This window comes from Trachemys scripta, chromosome 9 (assembly GCF_013100865.1).
Source record: "Trachemys scripta elegans isolate TJP31775 chromosome 9, CAS_Tse_1.0, whole genome shotgun sequence".
NCBI classification, from domain to species: Eukaryota; Metazoa; Chordata; order Testudines; family Emydidae; genus Trachemys; species Trachemys scripta.
This window is the reverse complement of record NC_048306.1, coordinates 62,009,158-62,021,795: the sequence shown is the minus strand read 5'-3', so window position 1 is coordinate 62,021,795 and position 12,638 is coordinate 62,009,158. Positions and strand designations below refer to the sequence as shown.

General features: G+C 42.3%; 1 protein-coding gene across 1 annotated transcript in view; it reads left to right on the top strand.

Annotated features, from left to right (window-relative positions):
* The first annotated feature begins 464 nt into the window (after positions 1-464).
* The window catches only part of LOC117883289 (vesicle-associated membrane protein 2-like), a 102,250-nt gene continuing 90,076 nt past the window's right edge, over positions 465-12,638 (top strand). The window contains exon 1 of the mRNA XM_034782460.1: positions 465-592. Within this exon, the coding sequence (XP_034638351.1) occupies positions 591-592 (2 nt within the window). The 5' untranslated portion in view covers positions 465-590. The remainder of the gene's footprint in view (positions 593-12,638) is intronic.

Here is a 12,638-nt window from a genome sequence, read left to right as displayed (position 1 = left end):
GTCTCCAGTCAGGGCCAGGATGGTCCAGAGGCAAATGCAATACTGTATTGGGGAAATTTTTTTTTCCTGGCCTAGCTGATATTTATTCAAGCTCCCCCTCTCTTAATCCAACAGTGTTCATCTGTCAGTTGGATCTTTACACTCATAATTTAACTACAGACATAGAACAGTAATGCTTCCATTGTTTAAGGGGAAAAGATACAAAGGATTCTTTAAATTCAAAGATGGAAATATGCTTAATTTCCATTCACAACACAGCTGAGAATAAATGCCCTATTATTAAATCTAGAGGAGTCAGGATGCAGACAGCTGGGGGGAAGTTCCATTTATATTAGTCACTCTAGGACTTTATTCTGCCTAGAATTACAGAGGGTGTGCATCTGTGGCTTTCCTCTACTTCCTAGTGTGTGATGTGAGGTGCAGGCATGCTCAGTAGCTTATGCCTACCACTCCTATCTCAGTAACAGTGCCTACAATACTAAGAGACTGGTTGCATCAGAAGCAGAGCTGGAAAGCCATCTTTGCTAGCTGCTGAGAGTGAGAGAAACAGCAGAACCTTAGGAGATCCGCAGACTGTCTGACAGAAAACAATGTGAGTATCCCTTGTCATAGGAGTTTAATGAAAATGAGCTGCAGTATGAGAATGAGGGTTTAGTATGTCTGGAGGGAAGGAGTTGGGCTAAATCCGTGTCAAAGCACTCTCCATCAGTTGTGGTGCTGAAACTCTGAATACTCAGCTATGAATGGGTGTGTTTCTTACTTCACAAAGAAATGATAGCAGCATGGCTTTAAGCTGACTGAGATCCTTTTTGAAGCAAGATTGGGTTATGGGATTGTATATTGTGCTTTGTCACGGATTCTGTTTTATATCTGTGTATATCTGTTTACAGTTATATTCCCCCTAAATGCTTGCTCTATAGAAGCACAATACTGTGGCTGGAAAGTTCACTGCTGTTTCTGATACATGAAAAGTTGCTTGTTTGGGTTTTGGAGAAATAGCCAAGTAGTATGCTGCTGTTTTCAAAACCAAGTACAAATTAACTCTTACTATGAATGTTTAAGTTTATGTGGGGTGTGGGTGTGGTGAAAGGCTGGCTATGTGAATAAGGCGTCTGAAGCTACTTTAACATTGGTGTGGCTGGCTGTCACATGAAAACTACATGTGTGTGTATCTGTGTGAATCAGTGCCAGACGCTGAGGAGCATTTGCTGAGTGTGAGACCTCTCTTGTGTATATTAGAGAGCCAAAGTTTGTTTAAAACAGAATCAAAGTCTAATCAGTCTGCTGTGGCTCTTAAACAGTGGGAACTCTGCTCTGGCTGGCGGTGCAGTTTTTCCAGCTGTTGGACAGCAGTAAAGAGAATTACTAACACGTTTACAATTCAAAATAGTGCTGAAACCAACCCTTCAAACGCTGGGCCAAATCCTCAGTTAGTGTAAATCAGTACAGTTCTGTAACTCACAATGGAACAATGCTGATTTATACCAGCTGGGGATCTGGACCTTTGTCCTCACTATCCGGTGCAATATGGGAATAAAATATTAGATATAAAATAATTTCAACTCAATTTGTGTTCAGCACCCATCTGCTTCTGTGCAGCAGTGGATGACACTAACCCATCACTTCAGAATTATTTTATTCCATCTTTAAATAGCTGTCCATGTCCTTAACTGGGGTGTAAACGACAGCATTAATTTGCTCTTTTAGACAACAATAAAACCTATTTAGTTAATAGTTACTCTGGAAAAACATTGGTGTAAAGGAGAATGGATCTGCCCATGTAGTTTAGATAACTAGATTCTGAAATGCATCCTTTGATAACAACCTATAACAATCTACATGCGGGGGGGGAAATTGATGAAGAGGGCACTTCAAACTAGAAGACAAAGGCATAACAAGATCCAGTGGCTGGAAGTTGAAGCTGAACAGGTTTAGCCTAGAAATAAGGTGCAAATTTTTAACAATGATGGTAATTTACCATTGAAACAATTTACCTAGGGTTGTGGTGGATTCTCCATCACCAACAATTTTTTAATCAAGATTGGATGTTTTTCTAAAGGATCTGCTCTAATTCAAACAGGGATTAAGTCAGGGAAGTTCCATGACCTGTATTCTACAGAGGGTCAGACCAGATGATCACTATTGTCCTATCTCGCTTTATAATCTATGAATCTATTAACATGATTGCATAAATGTTCATTTGACTAGTCAGCGCAAACCAGCTGCAAACATCTCAGCAGTATAAAAAAAGTCAAATAATTCTAATACTATATAACATACGCGGGCGGAAAAACATAGGGCTAGATCCTCAGGTGGATCCTACTGGTATAGAAGCGAATGGAGCTATGCTGATTATTGTAAATAAAAAGTTGTGTCCTACTGTAAACTATTTCAATACAAAATTTTTTTTAAAAATTACATCCAGAATCTCATTCTGAGATCTAGAATTTTTTTTCATTTGCTTATTTACCTATTAAAATATCAGAAAACAAGCTTTTATCTACAACATCCAGAATGTCTCCAAGCCAAGGAATTGTGTTCTGAAAAATATCCCGGTTTAATGTGCACCTCTGAACTTCTCCAAATGGTTATGAGCTTGCCAGCTCATTGTATGCTATTGGTGCTGTTGCCTAGTTGTGTCTATATCAGGAGTCAGAGGATGACGTCAAATACTTTTGATCTGTATGTGAGCTGTTCTTCAATGATTAATGCAACAGTTTCCTGCTGCAGAATTATCATCTAAACTATTCAAACAAGAAACAGTTTTTCATACTATCTTTGTCTTACTAGTGTGTATTCATAACAGATTTTTTAATTAAAAATAGAAAGGTTGATTCAATATTAGTATGACTGGATCTTTTGTAGAAAAGCTTGCATAAGTTTCTTTGTTGATCTAGGGGAAAAGGGAAACTGTTTTTTGGTGGGATAATCTTTCAACACACTAATCATACAAAGCCAGGATAAATCAGCAACTTGCTTTAGGCAGATATTGATGTATTTAGTTGATTTCTGTTTCTCTGGGAAATGGATGTACAGAAAAGGAATTTAAAACTCCTTGATGAATGTCACCACTATCTAACTTTGAGTTATTGATGAATGCCAGAAGGTAAATGTGTGTTAACTAACTATCTGTAGCAACAACTAATGGTATTCATCAACTTGCAAAAGCTTATTGCTAGTGAACACCAAATACCAGGAAATGGTTTCTTTTCATCTTGTTGTAGAGCACCATAAACATGCATAGCACTTCACACACTTGTAAGACAAAGAGCTGGCTCCTGAGGGCTTGTCTTCACATACTGCTGTGCCGCTGCAGTGCTTTAGTGAAGACACTACTATGCTGATGGGAGAGCTGCTCCTATCGGTGTAGTTAATCCACCTACCCAAGGGAGTAGCTCTGTTGACGGGAGAAGCTCTCCCAGCAACATAGTGCTGGCTACACAGGGGGTTAGGTCGGTTATAACTACATCACTCGGCTGTGGATTTTTCACACCCTTGAGCGATGTTGTTATACCAATATATGTCTAGTGTACAACTGGGTTCAGTGACTTCAGTAGAGAGATGCTAATTTACAACAACTGGGAATCTGGCCTCATATGAGATTACAGTCTAAGTGGTTCAATTCAAATGATAAAGAAGCAGGCTCAAAAGTGGGAGCAAACCTTATTAGAGAGAGGATCAGTACTGAGAGGTTAAATGAAAGAAGCAGCTTTAAAAGGAGGGATTTGAAGGAAGAGCAGGGGTCACTTCTTGCTTGAGAAGAGGGGGATACTGTTCCAAGCATAAGGATAAGAAATGAACTGAGAGTCGGGGGTAGGGGAGGAGTTTGAATGTTACCTCTTGGGGGGTTGTTTCCAGTAGAAGGAGAAAATGATGATGGCATCAGGCATATCTTTGATGCAATCCTGTTTATATACAAAGAATGAATAAACAGGAGGTAGTTTGTTTGCTCACAGTTCCAAGCCTCTCTCCAATCAGCCCTCTGGCCAAAAAGCTCTCTCTGAGTGTGACACTGGCCCTTTAAGAGCAGGACCACTGCACCTCTGACTTATCAGCTCACTCCAATTGGGTTTTAAGAGAGAGCACCTGAGCCATATAAATGAGAGAGATCTGGTGAGTGGGGGGGAATGTGAGGACACAGATGAATGGAACAAAGGAAAAGAGCAGGTAAGAGCTATCTAGAGGAGACTGAGTCTTCAGAGAGTAGAAGGCTCTGCATGCTCTCCATGGAACAGAGTGACCAGACAGCAAATGTGAAAAATTGGGACAGAGGGTGGGGGGGTAATAGGAGCCTATATAAGAAAAAGACCCCAAAATCAGGACTGTCCCAATAAAATTGGAACATCTGGTCACCCTACCATGGAAAGAGAGAGGAATTGGCTAGGAGGCTAGTGGAGAGGCTGTTTGCTAACTGCTCTGAGGTAGAAAGTCAGTGCTGGGAGCTTAAAAGGGCTGAGAGCTAGGAGCCAGTGGAGAAGTTAGTCTGCTGACCTTCCTGAGCCAGAGAGCTAGTGCTGGAAGCTGAAGAGGGCTGAGTCATTGGACTGTGTTTTGGGAGGAAGAGTGATGGGACTGGTCCTCGGCAGTTGGATGGTCTGGAGAGTGAGGTTCTGAGACAAGAGCAGGAAAGAACTGAGAGCGAGTGCTGATGGGCTCATGGGTGAGGAGCTTGAAAAATTGCTGGACATTTCTCTGTTTTACTGTGGCAATTGGGAGAACAGCTTTATTATGAGGGTTCTATGGACTATTCTATATGTACATGAATAAATTATACCCAGAAGTGATGTTTTGAGTGGACACTAGGAGAGACTTTGTTCTTTTTTATGGTTGGACTGAGGAGAAACTGAGTCAGATGCACGTGTAGTTCCATGGCCTGCTGCAGGAGTGCATCCCAGATGGGCTGCCTTCTTATGCTGTCTCTCTTAGCTTTCTCTCAGGTTCTTGTTACAAGGGCTTCTCTTGCTGTCTCCTGGGCTTTTCACTCTTCTGGCTGTTTCTGACTTAAACATGCACACACAGCAGCAATAACAATCAGACCCCAGACCCTGCATTTGTGTTCAGTCAAGTCCTTTGGTGGTGGCTTCCAGCTATCACTAACCAAAAGGACATTTAATTGTACACTCATTTAGCCTGAATGGAAGGCAGACAGCGTGCCCAACAACTTGACTGAGCTTTGTGATCACCCATAGATCAAAGCCAAGCTTGCTAGATGTCTGTCATCCTATCTCCAGGAGAGAGCACTGGGTAAGAGAAAATGCAAGTGGAGAGAGACTTGTTTGTCTGTGGAAAATAGAAGAATGCCAGTAGAAGATGATAATGGTTTAGTTTCTTTTCGATAATCACATCACTGGCTAATTAAATTAATCTAGCACAGTGATGCTCAAACTTTTCCTGTCATGCTGTTCCGGCCCCCCCCCCCCACACACACACACACATTACTGCACAGTTGGCTCAGCAGAGGAGCTTGGGCTAAAGGTGAAGCTGGGGGCAGAACTGTGAAAGGGGCAGGACTTGGGGCTAGAGGCAGAACCCGCCTGGAAGCGGAGAGGGAATGAGGGCTGAGTGGAGCTGGGAGCGGAGCTGGGTGTTGCTCCCTCCCTGCCCCCTGTGGGGGCTGACCCAAGCCCCGCTGAACGTTCCTCTGCACCCACCTAAGGGGAGCACCCCACAGTTTGGGGATCACTGCTCTAGCACAAATGAATTCTGTTGCAGGGCACAATTTTTCTGAGACGCAAAATAAAATAAAGCCCTAGAATTCCCCCAGGTGCCACAGTGTCTCTCTGTTCCTTGGTAGGGATTTTTACTGGATGGATAGTCTGAAACTGGTTCTGTTAATCAAAACAAAACCCTACTGGGCCAATTTCTGGGCAGTTGCACAGAAGGCAATGGATTTACACTGGTATCAGAGTAGAATTTAGCCTCTTGTAAGTATTTAAGTAGCTCTTTGTTAGCAGAGTTGGGTGACGCTTGGTTGGAGGTGCTAGCTGCTCAAAAGGGGATAGGGAGGGAATGAAGAGGAGGAAGAGCCATACACGCTTCCGATCGCTTGCACTGGCCAACCAAGCTTGCTGCCTGCACAGATCCGTGTTCAGTAAAACAGAATTGGGGCTGACAGAAGAATTCCGTTTCAGATTCCAGTTGAATCATTGAGCCAATGGCTTTTTGCACAGGAGTCACTTTTCATACAATTAATTCGGTCTCAGATCTCTTGTCTTCCCTACAGTCGGAGATTCTCTGATGTGTTGGTTTCTTGCAGTCATAATTCTCAAAGGTGTGCAATTTACTCAATCATTTTGTCTCTTGCAATAGGAGGAAATGGTTCCAGTGCTGATTAGGGTGCTTGTCTGGATCACTTCCTAGTCCACAGCATCTGGAAATAGATTGTTCATGAATCTTTTGGAAATCAGGGCTACCAGTGTTGTCCTCAGAGCCTGCCTTCCTTGAGGGAAATCCATGCAGAAACTCAGACAGTACAGCCACAATGTTGAGAGATGATCTGTCTGTGGAAATGTTGTATTGAGATGACAGTAGTATCTGGAAAGAATTTAAAAAATATTTTGGCAGATGATCTGAGTTGCAGATGTTGAGAACATGAAAGACCTTTCAAGAACCCAGAAGTGAACTAAATATTTCCTGTGTGGGGCAAAGAAGATTATTTTGTTTGCAACTGGAAACAAAACCAAATGACCAATGACCTTTTTCAAGAGCATTTAAACAAACTTCAGTGAGGCAGAGAAAACTGAACATAGGTGATTGGGTACTTCTTATAACCAGGGTTGTGACTCTATCTCTGGTTGATGCTTGTGTCTTAATGGTTCTGTGGCCTCATGAGTAGGGCCCTACCAAATTCACAGTCCATTTTTATCAGTTTCATGGCCAGAGGGTTTTAAAATTGATCAATTTCACGTTTTCAGATGTTTACATCTGAAATTTCAGAGTTGTAACTGTGGGAGTCCCAATCCAAAAGGTACCCCAAAATGGGTCTAACTTCCCCCCCACTTCCTCCCAGCTGCCATGCAAGGGAAGGGCAAGTCCTGTCCCTCCCCAGCCCATTCCAACAAGGACTCACAGCTAGGAGTCCCCTGGCTGGGGCGCACCCAGCAGGGAGATATTGGACCCACCTCCACAAGTCACTTCCAGCTGCAGGAAACTCCGGTGCTGGAGCTTCCTGTAGCAACGGGAGGCACTTCAAGGTGGGTCTGAGAGTGATAGTGGCCATGCAGGGGAAGGATAAGTCCTCTCTCTCCCCAGTCCACCTGGGACTTACAACTAGGAGCCCCCTGGCTCGGGTGCTCCCAGCAGCAAGGGGGAGATCAGATTTCACGGGGAAGGGCTTATTTCACGATTCATGACACGTTTTTCTTGTCCATGAAATTGGTAGGGTCCTACTCATGAGACATAACTTAATCTATTCAGAGAACTCCAGCTACTGAGTAGCTTTCTTTCACCATGTGGTGACTGCAAGCTCTAGAGCCATTTGAAGAGCTGTATTATTTGAATGGGCTTGACTCCATCTGGCTTAGGAGCAGCTCCCTTTTCTATCTGCTCTTTTACCCAGGCAATGGAGCCACTGAATGAATGGATTTGAAGAAGTGGATGTTGTAAGGCAGGTGGGTTCTGTAAAAGATCATGTAACTTAATGGAACGGGGAAGAAGGGCTACTCCAGTGCTCGTGGAACTAGTACTGAGATGGAGAGACAGCACATCCAGAAAGAGGAACAAGGTGGTGACCCCCTCCCCCAAGGATTTTTGAATTACTGTAGTAACAAATGTATGTTTTCCCTGTAGCTGTCCTAAGGATCCAACTCGACCCTGACTAGGAGACAGCAATTCTAGGAGTGAGAGAATATTGTCTTCAGGCCCAGTTGGTACTTGACCTCCCTGAGACTCATCACAGTTGTTAATTAGCCCCAATTAACTGAGATTGTCTCCTTAATGTTGTGGTTGCTTTTCCCCTGGTGCCTGTTTGGAGCCCTCCAAGCTCTTTTCACCATAACCCGTTGAACAAGCACAAGATGATGGCCAACTTAAAAAAGCTAACTACTCAGTTATGGCAACCATATGTTTTCTGCACACAGTAGTAATTTACTGAGAGATCTGACTGTACATTTATAACTGTTTTGTCATTTGCAATTATATCATCACTTCTGTACTGGATGAAATAATTAGAATGGACTTCATCACTCTAATGTTCCTGTCCAAATAATTGGAAATATTTGAACAAGTTTCTCACTTTTTCCAGATGCAATATTTAGAAGAAAATACGTGGGAAAGAGGTGTCTTTTTTTAGTCTCATAGCAAACAAGGCAAAAATCTGGTTTACAGATTGTATGCTAATGAAAGCAACAGACGTACCTCTGCCAGACTCAAACAGAAGCATCACTGAGTCATCACTGAGTGAATTCTTATGGAAAATGTTGAGATTCTCATATGACTATGTTTTGGGCGGTCAGAAGGGCATTATTTCAAGAAACATCTCTGAACTTTTAAATATAAATGGCACCTTTGAATGCATTCTAATGTGTTGCAGTATCTTCTAAATATAGGCCAGCTAGCCCAGTGGATTTATGCACTGACGCTGCATAGCTGTATAGCTGGGGTCAAATTCTATATTGTCTCGAGTTAGGCCATGTCTACACCATGGTGCCATGCTATGGGCAGCATACAGGGAGAACATACACATGCAGCCAAACATCTAACAAACTCTAGGCAATCTCCTTCTAACTAGCTAAAAGCCCCCATCTCTCTGAATTACTGGGGTTTACTTGTTTTGAAGCCTCTATTTGCAGTGGGAATACAGCACTGTCTCACTAATGGAGAGTGCAGGCATTTCACAGAGCAATGATCTTGCATGTGCAAGGGGGAAAGTGACAAAGAAGAAAATCCTAGTGATACCAAATGCTGCAAACTGAAATAGGCAGGATTTGCCTCAAGAGGTGGGTGCATTTCAGCAGTCAGAGAGAAGGGTGGTAGTCACTGGACAACTGTTCAAAGTAAGCACTGCAGCAGTGTGGAGCTCAGGAGGGGAGAGTTTTAGCACAATGCCACAACTCCAAAGGGAGCAAAGAAAGAGGGATCCCCAAGAGACCGAACCCAATGTGAGCTCCGTGGGGCACAGAGGAGTCCATCCACTGCTACACTCCTTCACATGGTGCAGCTTACTGCACTTGATATAGGCTGTTGCAGAGAAGACAGGATGAATCCATAGCCCCACTTCCTACCTACCCCTTCAGGGCTACTTGTGCCTCAGGAAAACAAGTCAGGGGGTAGAGAGACTGCAACTATGTCTGGCGGGCCAGATTTTTAAGTTGCTCGGCACCCAACAGTTCCTCCTGTGACACTTGTGGTGAATTTTCAAAAGAACTCCACATCCAGTGTACACCCAACATGCCCAACTCTTTGGAAAATCTCACCATTGATTTAGTTGTGTAAATGAGAGAGGGGCTGTAGATGTGTAGGGAGCAGGGGGCATTCCTTAGGCCTCCCCACAACTCCTGGGCACCCACAAAAGGGCTAGGCAGGATCTGGTCCTGCAGAAAGACTGAGGGGGAAGCCAGCCAAATACAGAAAGATCAAAATGCCCTAGTATACATTGAAATATTGAGTTGCACAGTGTGCATAAATTGCAGCTTTTTATAAATACACAGACTCACTAATGATTTCCTAGAAACAAATTAATTAATTGTGCCTAGAACCACTTATTCTTTACTTCCAAAGGTTAATGGATAGAAATTCCATTTATTCATTTACATTCAAATACTAAAATAACTCTTCTTTATGAATCTGGCCTTAGACAGGGAAGGGCCTTAATTACAGCATGCTGCAGCTGGGCAAAGGCAATGCTGTGTGCAAGTATTTGCCTTATTTGCTACCACAACCCATCTGTGTGCCGTTTAATGCATGAAAAGGCTGCTAACATGGGCAAAAATCTTTTGCCCATAATATGACGTTCACAAATGTGGTTCTAGGGTTGGGTTTTTATTGCTGACGTCTGTCACAGACTCAGTTCAGTGTCTGGCTTAGCACAGAGGTCAGCACTGAAAATTTCTGTTACCACTCTGTGGGATAAAGATGTCAAAAAAGTAGTAGTTAAAAATGTGTGGTTTTTTTTTTTTTTAAGTACTGTGTGGAGGCTGGTCTGTGGGAAAGCTTTCTCCATTTGCTGCTAGATTGGCTGAAGAATCTGTGGGATTTTCTTTCTTTCCTTCAGATACTTTGGCAGCATCCAGCCCTGGCACTTTACAAAGATAAAATAGTCACAAACAAGTTCTTGGTGACCATTCAGTTTGTGGGTGGGGGACCAAAGGGGAAATCCCACTCGAGGCCAGGATTTAGACAAACACACAGAAAGCAAACTAGTCACCTAAACCTGTAAGGTGCTGAAAACCTATTGGCACTGACTTCACTTAGCATTGACAATGCTGAGCACCTCATTGGAGGTAGCTCAACATCTTTCAAGATGGGGCTAATCTAGTGTAAGTCTCCTACAGACACAAAATACATAGACCTACTTATTGTTAAAAGGTGGAAAGAATAATACACGAGTATGTATCAAGAACTAGAAATACTAGTGAATAAACACAACTATGATGTAGTTGGTATCACAGAGACATGGTGGGATAATATACATGACTGGAATAGTCATATAGAACTATTCCATTCAGTTGTATTATCCCACCAAATCTCCTTGATGCCAACTCTGTTATAGTGCAGCTTGCTGAAGAAGGGCAGGCAGGGAAAAAAGGGCAGGGGTGTTGCCTTGTATATCAAAGATGTATACACTTGCACTGAGGTTGGAAATAGTAGACAGAGTTGTTGAAAGTCTCTGATAAAGGTATAAAAAAACAAGGGTGATGTCACGGTATGGGCCTACTACAGACCACCTAACCAGGAAGAAGGGATGGATGAGGTTTTTTTAAACAGCTAACAAAATCATCCAAAGAAGTGGTGATGGGGGCCTGCAGCTTCCCAGACATCTGTTGGGAAAATAATACAGCATGACACAGATGATCCAAGAAGTTTTGGGAATGCATTGGAGACCATTTTTTATTTTAGAAAGTGGAGAAAGCAAGTAGGGGAGAGGCTGGGAGGAACTGATGAGAATTTGAAAGTGGAAGGCAGCTTGGGTGAAAGTGGTTATGAAATGATAGAGTTCATGATTCTGAAGAATGGTAGGAAAGAAAACAGCAGAATAAACCTAATGGATTTCAAGAGAGTAAACTTTACAAAATTCAGAGTTGGAAGGTAAGATCCAATGGGAAGTAAGTCTAAGGGGAAAAAATAGTTTTGAGGCAATTGGCAGTTTTTCAAAAAGACGTTATTAAGGACATGAAAGCAAACTATCCCACTGTGTAGGAAAGATAGAAAGTATGGCAAGGGACCATTGTGGCTTATTCAGGAGATCTTCAATCATCTGAAACTCAAAAAAGAGTCTAATAAAAAGTGAACACTAGGTCAAATTACAAAGGATGAATATTAAAAGAACAACACAAACATGTGGGGACAAATTTGAAAGGCCGAGGTGCAAAATGAGATTAAACTAGCTAGAGTCACAAAGGGTAACAACAAGTAAATATATTAGAAGCAAGAGGAAGACCAAAGACAGGGTAGGCCCATTATTCAATCTGGAGGGGCAATAATGGAAAATATGGAAATGGCAGATGTGCACAATAACTCTTTTACCAAGAATGCTCAAAGAGCTAACTGAGGAGATATGAGCCATTAGCCATTTTTGAAAAACTCATGGAAGACGGGAGAGGTTCCAGAGAACTGGAAGAGAGCAAATATAGTGCCAATCTATAAAAAAGGGAATAAGGACAACCTGGGGAATTAGACCAGTCAGCTTTCAGTACCCAGAAAGATAATGGAGCAAATTATCAAACAATCAACTTGTAACCACCTAGAAGATAATAAGGTGGTAAGTAACAGTCAGCATGGATTTGTCAAGAACAAATCATGTCAAACCAACCTAATAGCTTCCTTTGACAGGGTAACAAGTCTTGTGGATAGGGGTAATGTGGTATATCTTGACTTTAGTAAGGCTTTTGATACTGTATCACATGACCTCCTCATCCCCAAATTGGGGAAATATAGCCTAGTTAACATTACTATAGGTGGGTTCATAACTGGTTGGAAAACCATTCCCAGAGAGTAGTTATCAATGGTTCACAGTCAAGCTGGAAGGGCATATTGAATACAGTCCCACAGGGATCAGTCCTGTTCAATATCTTCATAAATGATTTATATTGGGGTACCCAACCTATGACCTGTGGGCCATACACAGCCCACCAGAGCATTTCATAAGGCCCGCAGTCTACTTCAACACAATATACTAACGGCCAGTTCATTAGCATTTATCATTGTGTTTACATCAGTTTAGTTTACACCAGTGTGTAAATAGACAATAGTGTACATAGCTTGTTTCTGTCTAAATACATACAAAACAGCTGAATTTAAAGTCAGTTATATTGATTTATATTTTAAATCTTATTAAAATAGGTAGAATCTGTTTGGTCCACAGAAGTTTGTGCTTATGTTTATGTGGCCCTCCTGTATAGTAAGGTTGGGCACCATTGTTTTAGATGATGGCATAGAGAGTACACTTATAAAGTTTGCGGAAGTTGCAAGTGCTTTGGAGG